Source organism: Cervus canadensis, chromosome 24 (assembly GCF_019320065.1).
Source record: "Cervus canadensis isolate Bull #8, Minnesota chromosome 24, ASM1932006v1, whole genome shotgun sequence".
NCBI classification, from domain to species: Eukaryota; Metazoa; Chordata; class Mammalia; order Artiodactyla; family Cervidae; genus Cervus; species Cervus canadensis.
Genome location: NC_057409.1, coordinates 29,752,585 through 29,772,846, shown reverse-complemented (window position 1 = coordinate 29,772,846; position 20,262 = coordinate 29,752,585). Strand labels below are relative to the sequence as shown.

Here is a 20,262-nt window from a genome sequence, read left to right as displayed (position 1 = left end):
AGCATTCTTGCCTGGGAAATCCCAGGGACAGAGAGGCCTGGCGGGCTACAGTCCATGGGGTTGCAAAAGAGTTAGACGCGGCTTAGCGACTAAACAACAATAAGGATGCTTTACATTTAAAATTATTTCACTTGCAATCCCTCTCTGATGTTTTACGAGTCTGTGGGATTGGTGCTTATTATAACTAACGTCCATCCTCACAGATTTTTAAAAACCAGATTCAGAAGTAATGCAGGAGTTGGCAGCAGGCTGGAGATGGAGAGGTACCGAGGGGAGGTCGGAGTGGGATGCGGACAGAATGAGGACCGGGGGCGATACAGTGAGCACGGAAAGACTGAGGAGGCGGCGGGGGTGGGGAGTGGGCGAGGCTTAAATTCCCTTTTTTCAGACTCCAAATGCCCAGTCTCTTTCATAGCGCATCGCTCGATCAGCCCGCCAACCGGAACTCCCCTCCTCACTCCTTGGCACCGCCGGGATCCCATGATTCCTGCTTCCGAACCACCTTTTCCGGACCCCGAGCACAGACATAGGCCCAAGCCTACTGATCTTTCTACCTTATTCCCCGACCGTGCCATGCTGCTGCCCCACAAGCGCCTCGGCCGCCTCTTCCGAGCGGGAACCTCCGGCTTCGAAATTCAGTTCCGCCGGACTCGGAGCTGGAGTGGCTGGAGTGTTGCAGGAAAAGCCGCTTCCCGCGGAGCCCGAAGGGGGCGGGGAAATCGTGCGTCGACACTCTGGGCATGCGCGGATTGACTGCGCTTGTCCCCTGGTTAAGTGACCACGGACGGAGGAGCGTGGTACAGTCCATGGGGTCGCAAAGAGTCGGACACGACTTCACTTTCACTTTCACTTTAAGGGACTTAAGGAAATCAGTCGTGAGTATTCCATTGGAAGGACTGATGCTGAAGCTGAAACTCCAGTACCTCGGCCACCTGATGCGAAGAACTGACTCATTTGAAAAGACCCTGATGCTGGGAAAGATTAAAGAAGGGAGGAGAGGGGGACGACAGAGGATGAGATGGTTGGATGGCAACACCGACTCAATGGACATGAGTTTGAGTAAACTCCGGGAGTTGGTGATGGACAGGAAGGCCTGGCGTGCTGCAGTCCATGGGATTGCAAAGAGTCGGACACGACTGAGCGACTGAACTGAACTGAAGGGACTTTGTGGTCTTCGAACTTACCAAATTTCTAGAATTAGGTAAATAGGAATCTCTACTTTGAAAGAGTCACTCTCCTTTTCTCACATTGACAATAACACAGCGTCTTGTGTCAGAGATCTGGACTTAGATCTCCTTATATATGAGCATGAATCCAGAAAGTCAGTTGACTTCCCTAAAATTCTGTTTCTTCTTACAAGAAGGATAAGGAAAGACAGCAGATGGGATGACCTTAGAACCAATTCTTGAAAGAAAAGTAGTTTTCCAGGCAATCAAAAGTGGAAACAGCATCTTTTCTTGAAGAGGAGGTGGGATGTATATAGGCCTGGAGGCATGAACAGCATCTGCTAAGGATCTCCGGATACTTCAGAGTATCCCTGGGCTTCACAGGTGGTGCTAGTGGTAGAGAACCTGTCTGCCAGTGTAGGAGATATAAGAGTGGCAGGTTCAGTCCCTGAGTGGGGAAGATCCCCTGGAGGAGGGCATTGCAACCCACTTCAGTATTCTTGCTTGGAGAATCCCATGGACAGAGGAGCCTGACGGGCTTAGCCCATGTGGTTGCAAAAACTAGACAGGACTGAAGTGACTTAGCACATACCTAGTTTGGAAAGGGGGCAGTGAGGTTTAGTTCAAGAAGAAGAACCTAGGGAGATGTTCTAGAAGTGGCAGCTGTCAATTATGGTGCCTGACGATCTCCCCACCCGCTTTCAAGGGAAACTGTCCAGGCTGCAGCCCCTTTGAGGGAGGCAGGCCCAAGTTGAACCTTGCACAGAAAAGGCTATTTTCTGTACCACATGGCCCACAGGCTGACGGCTGCTTGGACAAAGGATCTGGCAACTTGCAAGTGTCTGCCAACCTAGAACATTAAGTCCAATCATCTTCTTTTTTTTTTTTTTTTCTGCACAAAGGTTTCTTTTTATTCATAACATTATTATTTAAGTCAATAAATTTTTAAGGATTTTCACACGTCCTGATTCTTTCCACTGCCAGTCACCATAGTTCCTCCAAAGTTGTCACCTTCAAGGCAGCCCTACAAAAACTTCTGCTCAATCCACAGCTGTGATGCCACAGCTGTTTTAGTTGGGCCTCTCTGATCTTCAGTGGAGTGCACTTCAAAGTTTGCCACCTGTAATCTTTAAGATCCAATTTCCTCAAGCAGTTCACTATAGGTTCCTGTTTAGGGTCAGGAGATGGGATGTCTAGTTCTCTAAAAGCTTATCAAGTTCAAATGATATTAATTCCTATGTTATCACACCCTAGAACTTGACAGAGATCATTGGGATATGCCAATACCTTTGGAAAATCCAGACACTGTATTCCGAAGATAAAAGCCTAAAAAGAGGAGCCCATCTTCGTTTGTTTTATGTCAACATTAAAACTGAGTACTAGGATCAATACAGCTGGTAATTTAAAAGCTTATTTAACTTTATAGCCCTGGAAGCAATCTTTATGCTCATCAATACACACCCATTTTATGGATCATGTTCCTTCTTATCTGTATCAAAACTCATACTGAACAATGAGTTGTGGGTTGCAAAAGAGGACTTACTTTTGCACTTGTCTGTTAAGTCTTTGTCCACAAATTAAACAAAAACAAACACAAGTGCTACCAATCATCTTCTTGAAAATCAGACCTAAGAAAAGCAGATGTGAAGCTGGAAAGATGTGGGGAGGCCATGAGGAGGGAGGGATCTTGAGGGAACCCAAATAACAAACACACCGAAGCCAAGAGAGTCAGATACTTTCAGATGGTGCTTTTAGAGTCCAGGAAGTTCACCTAGATGTTGATTCAAGGATTTCTTTTAAGGCTGAAATATTATTCTTAAAGTATTTTTTGTATGACAGTTAAATAATTACTGGTGACTCACCATGGTGAAGGAAATCTCCATGCTTTATGTCCATGATTTTCTCTTGTGTGTAGCCTCTATTTCCTTCTTTCTTTTTTCTCATTTGTATTATAGAGATATGGACCAGGCATATCCATCAAGCTCCACCCAAATTGCGAATTAGAGCAAATAAGTCAAATGATTGTTATTTTAATCCAGTTAAATTTTACCTGTTACACAACAAGAGATAACTGAAACAATAGGGATATTTTAAACACTTGCTGTATTGTAGACTAAGCTTCCCTTTGGAGTAGTTAACAAAGGCAAGTAAAAAATTTTAATTTGAAATTACAATTTAAGTTGCTGAAATGTATTCGAGTTTGATATTGTTCTGATATGATAAGTGATGAACTACATAAGTGATGAATTTATGAACACTATACAAAATTGAAATGTGCAGGTTTTGTGTTCTGACAGAGGTGTAATGATGTTTATATGGGCAATTGGAAAAATTAGTTTAAAATCTTAACAAAGTACAGATATGAAATAAGTTTATATCCCAGAAAGATGTGAGCAGTGATGTACCATGTCGATGTGATTTTTAAATGCCATTAAAAAGACATAAAATGCTTGTTAAAAATGATTAAAGAAGACAATGCCAGTGATAGATTTTATTTAACACTTTTTGAAACAGATTCAAAGAACCACAAAATAGGACAAAGGCAGGAAGCTTCTATGGGATAGAGAATAACCAACAAGGAAGAGAAAAGTAGAAAATATCTAATTAGCTGCTGGCCACCTAGTGAGCATTGTTTGGAATGAGAAGGAACAAGGAAATAAGTATAGAGCTCAGAGTTGGCTTGCTGTCTGGGAGTTGGCTGACTACACACACAGTTGGCCCACCATATCCATAGGTTGGGCAACCACAGGTTCAACCAACTGCGGATTAAGTTTAACCCCTGGTTCATTGAATTCAATGCAGAATTCAGATGTAAAGAACCAACTCTACTACCATTTTTATAAGGGACTTGAGCATCCACGGAATTTGGTCTCCCCAGAGGTCCTAGATCCAATCCCCCACTGATGCTAGGGACAATTGTACTGCGTTTCTGGTCAAGCAGAGCATTTAAAGGGACACAAAAGTGATCTAAATTTTGGTTTGCTGATGTGGCACCTAGGCAGGAGTGGCTCCATCTTGGGCCTAGAAAGTATTTCAACAAGCTTATATTAGTAATTAAAGAGGAGGAAATTTCTGATTTTGGCCACTAATCTTTTACAACACTGTAAACCTTAAGCGCTGGATGGCCCTCAATGATGCAATGAATCAAGTCATCTAAAATTAGTTCTTTTAAAGATTTAGAACCTTGTTTCATTGGAAACCATGGATAATCATAATCCAAGGAGATTTTGTTCCCCCTGGACTTGAACTGAAATGAAGGATGGCAACTTAATGTCGATGGACTAGATGGCTTGGGGGACTTCCTGGTGGTCCAGTGATTAAAACTCTGCAATTCCACAACCTAGATGTCCATCAGCAGACGAATGGATAAGAAAGCTGTGGTACATATATACAATGGTATATTATTCAGCCATTAAAAAAAGAATGCATTTGAATCAGTTCTAATGAGGTGGATGAAACTGGAGCCTGTTATACAGAGTGAAGTAAGTCAGAAAGAAAAACACCAATACAGTATATTAACACATATATATGGAATTTAGAAAGATGATAACAATGACCCTATATGCAAGACAGCAAAAGAGACACATGTAAAGAACAGACTTTTGAACTCTGTGGTGAGGGTGGGATGATTTGAGAGAATAGCATTGAAACATGTATAATATCATATGTGAAATAGATCACCAGTCCAGGTTCGATGCATGAGACAGGGTGCTCAGGGCTAGTGCACTGGGATGACCCTGAGGGATGGGATGGGGAGGGAGGTGGGAGGTGGGTTCAGGATGGGGAACACATGTACACCCATGGCTGATTCATGTGGCAAAAACCGCCACAATATTGTAAAGTAATTAGCTTCCAATTAAAATAAATAAATTAAAAACAAAACAAAAGAAACTCCGTGCTTCCATTGCAGGGGGCACAGTTCGATTCCTGGTCAGGGAACTAAAATCCCACATGCTGCGTGCCCCCCCTCACTCCCAAAAAGACTTGGCAACATTGGTATTATTATACTGGATCAAATATAGTTTACCCAGCTCAGCATATTATGGCCGCAAAGCAACTGGAAAGCATAGTTCTCCTTCCTGATACTTACCAAAAAGATTATGTAACTGAGCTAACAGAATGTTCAAATACGGCATTTAACTCTCTAGTTTCTCCTCTAAAATTCTCTAGGCATTTGCTGACAGCTGAGATGAGATTGCTTTGGGTATTTGGTGAAGTTTTCCTCCCTCTAGTTTAGACTTCTCCATGTCTCTCAGAACCCTTTTTAAATGATTTTATGAACCTATGGGGTCCACTAGCTGGCGCGCTCAACTAAAGTGCACTCAACTACATCTACTTCATCTAGGTATCCCTTGTTCCTTACCCTAACCCCACCCTCCTCCATCCCGCAGGGGCATCTTACCTTTGTCCTAATCGTGACTGCTCTGGGCCTTGTCCACTGGTTTCCTTAACCTCTGAAAAAAATGTGACAAATAAAGCTGCAACTTTCTAATGTAGGCTTAGGTAAATCTGTGATCTGTGGGAAGAGTCCACTGAAATGGAAGCCTCACAAATTGTTGGTCCGTGGGAAGAGTCAAGATGTTAAGGACCCATATTAAGACCATCACACACCTATAAAACAGTCACTGTGCTCACTCTTTTTCTGAAAACTGTAGTGTTCAAAGCAATGTTGGAGAGACTCAGACAAAGTGAGCAAATGTTAATTAGATTTTATTTTTGTCTTCAATTGTTTGTATTTCTGCAAAACCACCAGACAGCACCAAAGTTATCTTCAAAAATGTTGGGCAGAGTTGGGTTTTTTCAAATACTTGATAGTTATTTTTAAAAGGGTGGGTTTCCCTCTGAAGGCGGAATTCAGCACCATGCCTTAGACAAATGCCCCTGGCCTTCTGTGGCACAGCGTTCCCTGACCCATTGGGTTTGATTCACAGCAGTTCTTTCAACAGCTTCTTCCTGAAACATGAACATGGACACCAGCTCTTCTTGTAAGGACCCAAACTTTAAAAATCTGCGTGACCTCATAGCATTTGGTTTTTTTTTTTTTAAATTAGAAAGGGATCCCTCAGGAATTTTTTAAGTTCAGAATCTATTAGTCTGGATTCATCTGGTTTATACCCTCAGTGGCCACAAAGACCCAAGCTTCTCAGCAAAGATTGTATTTGTTGATGAACTCCAGAAAATTCTGAGTGAGTGAGGCTCTGAGTGAGGTTTGGACAAACCATCCCAAGCTGGGGCTTCCCAGGTGGTTCAGTGGTAAAGAATCCGCCTGCCAGCGCAGGAGACACAGAAGACATAGGTTCAGTCCCTGGGTCAGGAAGATCCCCTGGAGAAGGAAATGGCAACTTGCTTCAGTACTCTTGCCTGGAAAATCCCATGGACAAAGGAGCCTGGTGGACTACAGTCCATACGGTTGTAGAGTTGGACATGACTGAGCCTACACGCACACCCAAAGCTGACTTCATCTTCTTTTGCTTAGGGTTACTGACCCTGCTGGGGTTTTGGGGGGTGGGGATGTCTGACAGATGCGATGCATCTCTTCACAGTCCTTCATCTGCACATTACCTTAAATATCACCACCCAGTCTGTCTTCACTACCTGGAAAAAAGCTATGCTACTATGATATAATTTGTACATGATATAGTTGTACTCAGCTATCCACTCTTCCTTTTGAAAACACCTGAAACCATATGGCATTACAGATATTTCACTGCAACACACGAGTTGCTAATATCTGTGTGGTTTATGCATAGTATATGTAGCTAGTATCTATGTATAATTTCTCTGTGTAAGACTTAGGCTTAAATAAATAAATAAATACATAAATAGAACTATATTCACAGTTTGGGATCTGAACATATTTAAATAATTACTGTAAGCCAGAGACTCTTACTTGCCTACCAAAATAGCCATTCGTTCCTTGTCTCTTAAATTAGCAGAATCCAAATATTTAGAATACAGCCGCCCAGTCAAAAGACTACATTTTCCAGCCTCTTTTGTTCATGAGATCATGTGACTAAGGCCCGGCCATTGAGACAGAAGTGTTGAGAGGGGCTCCTGGGAAACCTCCTTAGCTCAGGAGAGTGTATGTGCTCTTCTCTGCCCTGTCCTCTATTCTGAAGCATGGGACGACTGGAGATGTAGTCAGTGCTGGGAGCTGAGGATAAAGGCAATGAGGGCTGGGAAATAAAAAGCCAGCCTGGAACTCTGATGACTTCATCAGTTTCCCTGATGGTCTGCCTCCAGACTTCTGTACAGTAAAGAACAGACTTTTGTCTTGTTTAAACTACTGATATTTGGACTTCAATTATATTTAAGGTACAAATCAAAATCTAAGTGATACACACAAATTCTTACATTCTGCTACACTGTAGCAAGCCTGCTTCTTATGTTTCACTCCATCACCATCTATTGTCTTATTAGTGGATTTGGCCTTCCCTGAGTCTCCTTATCCTCCCTGTCACATTTAGTCACATACTAACCTGGGTTCCAGGCACCAGGAATACCTTCAAGCTCCTGAACTGTTGCACACCTGAACTTCCTTGTCTCAGATAAAGGGTTATCTCAGGGTAAGGAACAAAGAATTTATCCATTAGATGGACTCTTTGGGCACAAATTGCTTTTCCATTTCCTGCCCTCCTGGAAACCAACAAGATGGCAGGACAGATAAGTGTGGGCTAAAATTTTCCAGAAGGACAGTGTATGGTGGGGAGAGGAGGAATAATTTAAACAAGGAGTATCTGGAATTGGAAGATGACAAACAGGCTACTGAGACCAGACAATGAAATAAGTCATTGGGAGTTTAGACAGTGGATGTTTCTACCTCCTGGGTGGCATCCTTGTTGGACAGATTGCCTGAGATATTGTCTGATTCAAGCAACTCCACAATGCTATAGGGAGAACAGTCTTCCAGACCCAGCTTACTGCATAGCCAACCACAGAAGCCTTTCTCCATGTCCCGGGCAGCTTGCCACCAGGCTTCCCAGGACCATGAGAGCTGGACCACGGCCGCATAGAGGCCCAGGGAAGAGGCCATGGCCATGATGAGCACTGGATAGAAGAGGATAAGGCAGGGGCAACATGAGATCTTGTGCCAGAAGGTCCTTTCCTCATTGTACACGAGGAAGATATTGTACCAAGTGATGGTACCATAGTAGAAAGAGACCACAAAGGAGAGGAGGAAAACCACAGGCAGGCAGACCAGCGTCCAGAGCACCACGTGTGGCCCACGGTCTGCTCCCAGCTGGCAGGCCTCTCTGCCTCCAGGCGTCGTTTCCCTTGACGATGGCTTGGGCTTGGTGAGCTCCTGCAGTTCCTTCTCTGTCAAGGTGACGTGGATGTCTACCATCTGCCCCTTTTTCTTTCCTCGGGTGATGGTCCCAGTTAATGTGACATAGCGGCTGTCCACGGGCACGTTCCACACACCTGCAGGGCACAAAGTGGAGAAAGTCAAGATCAGAGGAACAGACATTTCATCAGAGTGTTGTCCCCTGAGACTGGAGCCGAGTACAAGAAGGTCCTTTATCCTGGTCTCTGACACCATATGAAGTCAGTGATTTCACAGCAGATTCAAGGAAGTCTCCCTTGAGGGAAGGATTAGTATTCCCGGGATCAACTCTCCTGCCAGGTCCCTTCTAAGACTGTGAAGCAGGTGAAGCTTGTTTTTTATTCTCTCTACTTCTCTGGGCTTCCATCATGTCTGCGATACGGGAGTGAGAACTCGACCACAGATAGTTCTTCAGCGTGATCGTATTTCTGATTTGTAAGTGCTGCGAAAATACTGTTTCTGAGTATCAGCTACTGTGTGTGAAGGTGGCACCGTGTATGTGGGTTATACTGATGGGCAGCCCACTCCTCTTCTCTCCTCATTGCTACCTCCGTGCTTCTCTGAGAGAGGCCTCTTCACAAACCGGTCGACATCCCAGCCTTCATATCCAAGTTCTGTACACACACAGGCACCTCACATACACACATGCACACCGCATGCACATTCCCCCGCACAGATGCACCAGCAGCGTCACTCCCACCCCCACCAAACAGCCACTCTTTGGCGGGCCTGGGAGTGAGTCTGCCGCTAGTGAAAGTAAAGCGTGCAGCAGAGTCCACGGTCCTTAGTATGCGAAGGCTTTTGGTTGGCAGCTCCCCGAGGCCCTGTGGACTTCTAGCCCCTGGCTGGAAGAAGGACAGAATGGGGCCACCTCAAAAGCAAATGTCCCCTCCTCTGAGAGGCTGTGCAGTCTAGCCCTCCACCTCCTTCCCTCACTTGGTCACCTTCCTTCCTTTCACAGAGGTTTACTGTCTTTGGAACCTTGTACCACTGTTATCTTTTCTTCTCTTTTGAAATTATCTTTTGTTTGCTGAGTTGTTTGCTATCTGTCTTCCCCCGGCTGGAAGGTAAATGGTATGAGAGCAGTGACATGGCTCACCTCATTCACCATGGGCATGTGTCTTAGAGATGACCCATATACACAAATAGATCTACCACATCTGTCTATTGCTGCATAGTGACACTTAATATAGACGTCCTGCAGTTTCCTTAGCAGCAACAAACATTTTTATAATTGCTTCCTTATCACATGGGCATGTGGTAGATACTGAGAATTTCTAGGAGGTAAGCTATGCATATTTTGAATTTAATAGATAGTGACATATTTCCCTAAAGCAGATACCTTTTCCACATGAGGTATATGAGAGTATATCCATTTCTTCACATTGATGTTAATATGTTTTGCCTAACTTTTTTGCCATCCATACAGGAAGTGAATGTTATATAGTGAAGGATTATAACGCATGATGTTATAATTCATGTTTTCCTAACTATTATGAACGTCAACTATTCTTGTTTCTTTATCTTACATGTATTACATAGTTAGCTTGGTTGTCTTATATTACTAATTTTTGTGATAAATTGGTCTCTTCTGTTATACTAGGAGTTTCAAAAAAGTAGAGTTCTCCTCCATATCACCTAGAAGAGAACCACAATAAATGCTCAATAAACATTGTTGACTTGTTGGATGAAGACTGCAACATTGTGAGAAGAAATCTATCAGTAAGAAGTAGGTCAGTGATTGAATGCCCAGTCTGTCTTCTAGAGGATCCTTACTTGGCCTCCTCCCTGTTGCTTTAAGCAAGTGACCCCAGAGAGACTCACCATCATCCACAGGATAGTCTAGGAAATCCTCTCCCTCCTCCTCTTTAGGCTGATCCCCACCTTCTGATTCCCCAGGCTCCTCATCCAGGGTCTCACTCCCTGACCGGTAGATGATGATAGATTCTGGGCGGGACTCTTTCTTCTTCTTTTTCCTGCGCCCCATGGTGGATTCCCCATCAAGGACCAGAGCAGCTGCCATGGCTTTCCTCAGGGAGCTGTAGTGGGGGCTTGGGAGCTGACTCTGGCCTTCCACTGGTGCTGGCTCTTCCATCCTCGTCTTCAAATCTAGCTGTTCCTTGTTAAGAGTCCAATCTGCCAGAGCAAACTCATGACCCACACATCACAGAGCTTCTTCCAGGATGCAGCTAATGCAAAGGCGTTCCAGTGATGAGTTGCACTTGAAAGACAGGAAAACAAAGTCATTAACAGGGAATGAATAGGGTGAGATGGAGAGGGGCTTAGGAAATGGTCCTCAACTTGGCAGACATCTTCCCCTCCATTTATTTCTCACAAAACTTTATTTCGAGAGTAATATGGACATACGTTTATAAGAATGAATCTTGAATAAAATTTTATTTGTGTTGTCATATTTTGAGTTGCATGTATTATGTAAAACCCATCAATCTAGCTGGGGGATGCCAAGTATAAAGAAGTTGGGTGAGGAAGCCTTACAGGCAGGTTAAGGACCATTCTTCCCTTCACCATAGATGGAGATTCCTATGGCTGGGACTAGAATTCCAGGCTTCTGGCTATTAGGTCAGACATTACAACTATACTCAAATGGTTGAATGCAACTTTGAGCAAGTAGTGCCACTCAACACTGGCACCACTTCACCAACCATGCCTTCCCTGGTATTCTATAAAGGACACCTGTGTCCTGGTTTTTGTTAGCCAAGATCCCAGAATTGCTGGGATCTGTTCTAGCACCTTTTGGGAGACCAGTGGAAAGAATGCACACATTTCACTCTTAACACTTTCTCTTCTCTTCTATTCTTCAGGTAAAAAGAAGTGGGAGAGATGAGAGGCTATACAACATCTTTTTTTTTTTTTTTATAATTACATCAAAAAGAATTTTATTTTTTTTATTTTTTATTTTTTTTTGCAGTATGTCACTTACTTCTATTTAATTAGGATTTTAGTTTGGTTTTTTTTTTTTTTCCAGTGGGTTTTGTCATACATTGATATGAATCAGCCATGGATTTACATGTATTCCCAATCCCGATCCCCCCTCCCTCCTCCCTCTCCACCCGATTCCTCTGGGTCTTCCCAGTGCACCAGGCTGGAGCACTTGTCTCATGCATCCCACCTGGGCTGGTGATCTGTTTCACCATAGATAATATACATGCTGTTCTTTTGAAATATCCCACCCTCACATTCTCCCACAAAGTTCAAAAGTCTGTTCTGTATTTCTGTGTCTCTTTTTCTGTTTTGCATATAGGGTTATCGTTATCACCTTTCTAAATTCCATATATATGTGTTAGTATGCTGTAATGTTCTTTATCTATACAACATCTTTTTTTTTTAATTTATTTTATTTTATTTTATTTTTTTTTTTCTGACTGCATTTTTATTTTATTTATTTATTTTTTTTTTCCAGTGGGTTTTGTCATACATTGATATGAATCAGCCATGGATTTACATGTATTCCCAATCCCGATCCCCCCTCCCACCTCCCTCTCCACCCGATTCCTCTGGGTCTTCCCAGTGCACCAGGCCGGAGAACTTGTCTCATGCATCCCACCTGGGCTGGTGATCTGTTTCACCATAGATAGTATACATGCTGTTCTTTTGAAATATCCCACCCTCACATTCTCCCACAAAGTTCAAAAGTCTGTTCTGTATTTCTGTGTCTCTTTTTCTGTTTTGCATATAGGGTTATCGTTATCACCTTTCTAAATTCCATATATATGTGTTAGTATGCTGTAATGTTCTTTATCTATACAACATCTTTTAAAGAAAAATAGATTAGCCTGTGTTCTTGGTACATGAGTCATAAAGGGGAAAGTAATGTTTTGAGTGCTATTGCTAAAGAGGTGCCAATTAGCAAGTATCTAGCTAGTGGCATTTAAACAGGTAGTTGCTTGTATGCTTCTTAACAAAATTGTTATTATATGAGGTTGGTGCTAAAGTAATTGAGGTTCAAAAGTAACTGCAGTTGACTTATGCAGGAGGTGCAAGAGAGGTGGGTTTGATCCCCGGGTCAGGAAGATCCCCTGGAGAAAGGAATGGCGACCCACTCCAGGATTCTTGCCTGGAAAATTCCATGGACAGAGGAGTCTGGCAGGCTACAGTCCATGGGATCACAAAGAGTTGGACATGACTGAGTGACTATCACTTTCACTTTTTTTGCACCAACCACAATTACTTTTTAACCTTTATTACTTTTGCACCAACAATTACTATTGCACCAACCTCAATTAATTTTGCATTAATTGCAATTACTATTCTTTTCTACCAATCGCAATTACTTTTGAACTGCAACTACTTTTGCACCAACTACAATTACTTTTGCATTTCAATTACTTTTGTACCAACTGCAATTACTTTTGCAACCCAATATTATAGAAAGTTTCAAATACATAAAAGGAGAAAATTTTTATTAGGGAAAGTGGCAAACCTTTACAGAAGCAAAGAGAATAATTTGAATGAACCCTCACTGTACCTCTCACCCAATTTCAACTATAATCAAAATACCAATAGCCAATTTTGTTTCATTTCCTCATATTATTTAAAAGCAAACATTGGACATCATTTCAGGAGTCACCGCAGACAGGGTTCAGTCCTTGGGTCAGGAAGATCGCCAGGAATAGGAAATGGCAACTCACTCCATTATTCTTTCCTGGAAGATTCCATGGACTGAGGAGCCTGGCGGACTACAGTCCATGGGGCCACAAAGAGTCAGATAATGACTGAGCAACTGAACACACACACACGATATTGTGATTATCTTTTTTCAAAAAGAGAGTTCTTATATGTAAGAGATATATGCTGAAACAGTTACATCTGTTGGATCATCGAAAAAGCAAAAGAGTTCCAGAAAAACATCTACATCTGCTTTATTGACTATGCTAAAGCCGTTGACTGTATGAATCACAATAAACTGTGGAAAATTCTTAAAGAGATGGGAATACCAGACTACCTGACCTGCCTCCTGAGAAACCTGTATGCAGGTCAGGAAGCAATAGTTAGAACTGGACATGGAACAACAGACTGGTTCCAAATAGGAAAAGGAGTACATCAAAGCTGTATATTGTCACCCTGCTTATTTAACTTATATGCAGAGTACATCATGTGAAATCCCCGGCTGGATGAAGCACAAGCTGGAATCAAGATTACTGGGAAAAATATCAATAACCTCAGATATGCAGATGACACCACCCTTATGGTTAAAGCAGAGAAGAATTAAAGAGCCTCTTGATGAAAGTGAAAGGAGAGAGTGAAAAGTTGGCTTAAAACTCAACATTCAGAAAACTAAGATCATGGCATCCAGTCCTATCACTTCATGGCAAATAGAAGGAGAGACAATGGAAACAGTGACAGACTTTATTTTCTTGGGCTCCAAAATCACTGCAGATAGTGACTGCAGCCATGAAATTAGAAGACGCTTGTTCCTTGGAAAAAAAACTTGACCAACCTAGACAGCATATTAAAAAGCAGAGACATTACTTTGCCAACAAAGGTCCGTCTAGTCAAGGCTATGGTTTTTCCAGTAGTCACGTATGGATGTGAGAGTTGGACTATAAAGAAAGCTGAGTGCTGAAGAATTGATGCTTTTGAACTGCGGTGTTGGAGAAGACTCTTGAGAGTCCCTTGGACTGCAAGGAGATCCAACCAGTCTATCCTAAAGGAGATCAGTCCTGAGTGTTCATTGGAAGGACTGATATTGAAGCTGAAACTCCAATACTTTGGTCACCTGATTCGAAGAGCTGACTCACTTGAAAAGACCCTGATGCTGGGAAAGATTGAAGGTAGGAGGAGAAGGGGACGACGGAGGATGAGATGGTTGGATGGCATCACTGACTCGATGGACATGAGTTTGAGTAAGCTCCGGGAATTGGTGGTGGACAGGGAGGCCTGGCATGCTGTGGTCCACAGGGTCAAAGAGTCGGACATGACTGAGCAACTGAACTGAACTGAAGAAATAAAGCAGGTAAAAAATTCTCTTTTTCCAAGGTTTTAAATAATAGAATTAGGAGAAGAGACAGGATTTTGCTCTTTTTCCTGCATAGTAGGCTTCGCTCATCCACCACCACCCCTAGTCCGAAGATTATGAACGAATGTGATACTGCAGACTGTTAACCTCAATCCACGATGAGCTCTGACTCCTCAGTCATTCTGAGGTAGGGGGAATAGATTTTAAAGCATATACTGCTCAAACTCTGGAACTTAATGCATAAACTACTGATATTAAGCCATCTTTGAAAGAAATTCTCCAAATAACTCTTAAATGCATCCACAACTTTTTCCCATCTTCACTGTTACCACTGTGGTCTACAAGGCCATCATCTCTTACCATGGTTCTAAATATGCTCCTTATCTTCTGGCTTCTATTCTTGCTGTCTTGCAATCAATTCTCCACTTAGCAGTTAGAAAGGTCTTTTAAAAACATACATAAAATCAGGCCATTTTCTGTTTAAAATCCTCCAGTGACTTCTCATTGGTATAAAATGAAATTTGAACTTGTCCTGTGGCCTAAAGGCCTGTGGATGTGGCCCCTCCCTGTCCAGCCATCCTAGCCTATACCATCTCCTTCACATATACCTCCAATGCTTTAATCACTCTAGCTGCCTATGTACTCCTCCAGAGTTTTATTAAAAGAAAATCAATAGCTCCAAAGCAGTCAGTAAACACCCAAAGACTCACAAGGCCACAAAATGAACTTATCTACTTGGGTATAGTGCCTTTGTAGGGCTGGGTTATCAGCACAAGTCTGGTCATTATTCCCATCCAATCAGTCAGTCACTCGGTCACTAACCCCACCTCCACAGTGGTGGAACACCGGTGTTTCATGGGCTTCTTACCATTGGGCATGATTTTCCTGGAGTCTGTTTACAATTCTTTGCTGCCAGGTAGTCACTGAAGCAGACCTGATCCAGTGCCTTCTCTAAACCCATCCAGATCCTCAGAAGAACTTCTGGACTTGGTGGGTGGGAGAGGCCAGGAAGCTTTGAAGCCTCTGCTCTTAGATTAATTGCAGGGAAGCAAGTAACATACATGGATGAAGTGTGCCTGGAAAAAGTTAATAAGTGCCAATGATCCCAAGCCTTAGCATTTGGACACAAGAAGTGGTGGGGGCTATGGAAAATATAAGAGCTCAGGTCTCATCTGAAATAGGAAGTTACTGTTCACTTCTTCCCACCAAGCCCAGTATTCAGCCAACTGCTTTCACAGACAAATTCAGGTCCATTTGGTAGGGGTTGTCTGAAATTGCCTGTGGAAGTTTGTGATTTTAATTGTTGCAATTAGTCTAAATTTAAATAAATTACCAAGGGGACAAACAACCAAAACAAATCGTAAACAGGCTGCATTTTGCCATCTCTGACTTATAAAGCTTCCAAATTAGGGTGCTCTGTTCCGCTGGTTTAATTAAGTACAAGCAGGAATTGCCTTTTTGCACCTTCACTGAAATTAACACATCGTCTTTCCTCAAGGAACCTGAACTGGGGCCAGGTGGGTTAAGTATCATCATTTTCAAGTTCATTTACAACTATTCCTTATTGTAAAAGATCCTGATGCTGGAAAAGGTTGAAGGCAAAAGAAGAGGGTGGTAAAAGATGAGATGGTTGGATAGCATCACCAATTCAATGGACATAAACTTGGGCAAACTCTGGGAGATAGTGGCATGCTGCAGTCCATGGGAGGGCAAAGAGTCAGACACGACTTAGTAACTGAACAACAACAAAAACAACAGTGAACGGTGCCTTGATCCAGCCCCGCTGTTCTTCCACTTTTCTTACCTGTGGCTCTGTCACTCAAAGAGCTATGTGTCATCTGTCTGGGGTGACCAAACTCTCTGGTTAGCATCTTGGCTTAACACCATTAGATGTACTAGGCCAACTAAGAGATGAAATGTTTGCCATTTCATCACTGAAAATGACTAGTAGACCCTCTCAGAGAGAGACTCTCACAAATGTAAAAATGGAAGGAAATTTGGTTCAGACGAGTGTCAAGAGATTGGAAAATGATGGAGAAGCAACTTAAAACGCGCAGTCTCCCACCTATTGCTGTGATTGGCTGTGAGCATAGTTAAGGCTATAGCCTTTTCCTTTGTGGTCCTGTGAGCAGCATTTCTCTCGTCTCCTGGTCCTGAAAGGCTTTCACACTGAGGCTAGTTCATCACCTGAGGAGCATCTGTCTATAGAGGAAATAGCTCCTGGTAATAAAGCTAGTTGGTTATAAGGAGCTTGAGCATCTTTTTACTGTAAGAGCTATAAGATATGATCTTTACTGTCTGATCTTTCATTTGCTTATTGCTTTACTTCTTATGGCACACATGCCCCTTCCATCCTCAACTCTCAACCTATCCTAAAACATAAACTCTCTCAGTCAGCACACCTAACTGTCTCGTCCACGGTACTGTATCCTTCATGCCTAGAACAGTATCTGGCACATGAAAGGTGCTCAATAAATATTGGCTGAATATTGTCAACTGGCTTCCCTGATGGCTCAGATGGTAAAGAATCTGCCTGCAATGCAGGACACCCAGGTTCGATCCCTGGGTTGGATCCCTGGAGAAGGAAATGGATACCCACTCCAGTATTCTTGCCTGGAGAATTCCATAGACAGAGGAGCCTGGTGGCTACAGTCCATGGAGTCAGAGTCAGACGTGACCTGAGCAACTAACACATTTTAAGAATCTTACATATATAAGTTGCCTCTGGATTGCTTTTACATCAAGGCAGGGCAGAGCTAGATATGCCCCAGTGATATTTCTTCGGCACTGAGATTCTGTCTCAGTGTTGAGAATCCCACAGGCCCCTGTCAGCCTGAGCCAGCAGCTGCTTTGTGGAGGGGAGAAAATGAAGATACTGGGCAGATGGGGAGGGGGGAGTGGGAAGATGGGTGAGCAGCAAGAGAATCTCAGAAGATGAACGGAGGGAGTGCTAATGGGCTATGACAAAGCGGGAGGGTGGGAGGATCATGGCCACGGTGATGCCTTTTCCCCCCAGGACAAATGGGGCAGTGATGCATAGCACCAGGCGGTCTTTGATTCGGCCAAAGGAGCAGTCATTGCAGCAGGGCGTGGATGCCCTGAGAAAAGAGGACTCAATCCGGCATCTGAGTTAAAATATGGAAACAAAGAGTCTCCCCAAAGCAGAGCTGTGGCTGGGCCTCCAGGTCTGTTGGGGGTTTGCAGACATATCTAGAAACACTTGATCATGGAACAAAGGAATTATTTTTATGGGTTTTATTTTAGTTTACTTATTTTTGCTATTTTCTTTTTTTAATTAAAGGATAATTGCTTTACAGAATTTTGTGGTTCTCTGTCAAACATCCACAAGAATCAGCCATAGGTACCCATCTCTCTCTCTCCCGAACCTCCCTTCCCATCTCTCTCCCCAATCCACCCCTCTAGTTTGTTACAGGGCCCCCAGTTTGAGTTCCCCATACAGGAAATTCCCATCGGCTATCTATTTTACATATGGTAGTGTAAGTTTCCATGTTACTCTCTAGAACAGGTCTTTTTTTAAAAAAAGATCTCTCAAAAAGATTCCACATCTCCCTAAATCATAGCTATCTTTGGACTGTGAAAAAGAGCTTTCTGTCTGCTCATAGTACAACTTCCTTGAGCTTGCAAAATGGCTTCTGGTCATCCTCAGCAAGCAAAACTGGCTTGAAGCCAGTCCAGCCAGTCACGTCTTCACTGGAGAACCGCAGAATGCCTCTCTGAGGCCACCGAGCCACCACCACACACACAGAGGCTGCACAACAGCCAGGTCCATGCTGAACCACCCTGGCGGAGCTCCGTGAATCCACAAGTCCAGACCAGGTCACAAACCACGCTGAATCGCATCTTCAATCAAAGTATCATTGAAAGAAATTTAAAGTGCTCCTTCCTCCCGAGAAAGAAGGCCTCAAATTTTCTGGAGTAAGAAACCTCTCAGAACTGAGAGGTGACCAGTAGAAGTGATCCCTTCATAAACCAATCAGTGAATGCGAAGCGCAAGAGGTATCTTCCCTTCTTTAAGGAGCATAGCTTGGAATCTGTCAGCAACAAAGACAGGGAATAAGTTCTTCTCAAAAGCGGTCAGAGGAGGGCAGGGGGATGGAGGAAGCGATGTCTGATTCCACTCTCAACCAGATCCATTTCCAATTCACTCTGAATAATTCGGTGCTGGACCCAACAAAAGAATGATGGCATTTGTTTGCTTTTACATTACTTTAATACCTTGCAGGGGGAAATACAGTATTCTTGTTAGGGGTACCACTGACTGAAACTGCCCACCCTGGCTAGGCACAATAGTAACCATTTGCATGAGTTACAACAGGAGGTCCTGGTAAGGAACATGGAACTAGCAAGCTACTGCCCACCAGAAAAATCTGGGAAAGGTCAAAAGGAGAGAGAAGATGCCAGTCAACATGTCTTACCAACCTCCCAGATTCCTTCTTGCTGGAATCCATCTTGGCTGAGTGATGCTCAAGCCACCAGGAAGGACCCTGAACCAGAATGACTGGCCAGAGACAACCCAGAAACTAACCCCGTTACCATAAAACCCAAGACTAAGGGCCACTTGGCAGAGCAGTTCTCCTGGGTTCCCTTACCCTGCAGCTATCCCCACCCCTACACCCGGATGTCCCCTACCAGTAAAGTCTCTTGCTTTGTCAGCATGTGTGTCTCCTTGGACAATACTTTTGTGGGTGTTAGACAAGAATCCACTCTCAAGCCCTGGAGGGTCCTACTTCCTACAGACTTAGAAACAGCATCCTGCATGGACAATTAGGATCACAGCACCTGTCATAGTCCCTAGATCTGCCACTTTCTTAGGCAAAGTCTCCTGAGGCTAGTGTAATTGCACTCTGGTAGGTAGACAGCACAAAGCAAGATGGAGAATTTGAACAGCGAATCACTGCTAATGGGTACCAAAACGCCGATGAGAAATCTCCCCCATCCTCAATAGGCGGGCTCCCCCGCATAAGAAATTACCTAGAGGGCAGGATCTCAAACACACCTTTCTTACAGACACCTTTCTTACAGACACCTTTCTTGCAGGGAGCATACACCTTTCAAAAAAAAAAAAAAAAGATCTTTTGGACTCATCAATTTTATGCAGCCCAGCTGAAATGGATCAAACCTCAAATCAAACCTCAGAGTCCTTCTTTCCTTCATTCCTGGGTGAGGAGAGGTAGATAAGGTGGTGGTGGGGTTGTGTCTTTTAAAAATCATTTATTATCTTGTTCTCTGGATAATTACAAGTGTATTCCGCCCCCTTCCTCTTTTGTTCCCATCCCTTCCGGAGGATGAAGCAGGATTTTCTCCCTCTCGGCTAAGGCTGCCCCTTTCCTTTCCAGCCAGCTGCACAAAGCAGCTGGAGCCAGAGCAACGCTCTCGACACCACGCCCTCCGCGGGAGGGCGGAGCAAGGCTCCCGAGCTGCAGCCTCTTTTCCCAAACGCACCGGAGATTTAATTTTAATTAAAACCGTGAGAGGTATACCACTGAGGATTAAATTTTTCAAAATAGAGCACAGCGCCACTTTTTGTCTTCTTCCCTTCCCCAACAGCATCGAAATAAAACACACACACAAAGAACAAGGAGTCTCACCTACACGTGCTGCGGACCCAGGCAGGCGGAGAGCGCTGAGCGCCGGGATGCAGCCGCTGGGGAACGCTTCTGCACTGGGGGGACTGAAAGCCGCTGCGACGGGCGTGCCAGGTTGGGGATCGGGGTGGGGCGGGGTGACGGAGAGGGGCGGGGCGACGGAGAGAGGGCGGGGCGACGCGGGCCAAC

General features: G+C 43.7%; 2 protein-coding genes and 1 non-coding gene across 5 annotated transcripts in view; all 3 read right to left on the bottom strand.

Moving 5' to 3' along the window:
- Window positions 1-728, bottom strand: part of XRCC5 (X-ray repair cross complementing 5) — an 80,658-nt gene extending 79,930 nt beyond the window's left edge. The window contains exon 1 of one of the 2 annotated variants that reach the window (XM_043445088.1): window positions 555-728. In XM_043445088.1, coding sequence (XP_043301023.1) covers window positions 555-575 — 21 coding nt within the window. In that variant the 5' untranslated portion in view covers window positions 576-728. The remainder of the gene's footprint in view (window positions 1-554) is intronic. The other variant, XM_043445087.1, reaches the window with a different exon arrangement.
- A 1,912-nt stretch (window positions 729-2,640) lies between these two features.
- LOC122426934 lies at window positions 2,641-2,768 on the bottom strand. The gene has a single exon (XR_006265286.1). It is a non-coding gene; the product is annotated as a small nucleolar RNA SNORA40 (small nucleolar RNA).
- Window positions 2,769-5,866: 3,098 nt separating this feature from the next.
- On the bottom strand, window positions 5,867-20,211 carry TMEM169 (transmembrane protein 169). 2 transcript variants are annotated; one of them, XM_043445837.1, is made up of 3 exons: window positions 20,077-20,211; window positions 10,315-10,711; window positions 5,867-8,588 (listed from the first exon to the last, which is right to left on the bottom strand). In XM_043445837.1, exons 2-3 carry the CDS (start codon window positions 10,583-10,585, stop codon window positions 7,966-7,968), a joined length of 894 nt encoding a protein of 297 aa, XP_043301772.1. In that variant the 5' UTR covers window positions 10,586-10,711; window positions 20,077-20,211; the 3' UTR covers window positions 5,867-7,965. The 2 variants fall into 2 exon arrangements, with proteins under 2 accessions (XP_043301772.1, XP_043301773.1); XM_043445838.1 differs by having other exon boundaries at window positions 20,081-20,195.
- Between the last annotated feature and the right edge of the window lie 51 nt (window positions 20,212-20,262).

Excerpts from the sequence above, each read along its gene's own strand:
- TMEM169 (XM_043445837.1), bottom strand. The coding sequence starts at position 10,585 with ATGGAAGAGCCAGCACCAGTGGAAGGCCAGAGTCAGCTCCCAAGCCCC. Across the intron at positions 8,589-10,314 it reads AGACTATCCTGTGGATGATG|GTGTGTGGAACGTGCCCGTG; the intron begins GTGAGTCTCTCT and ends TGTGCCCTGCAG.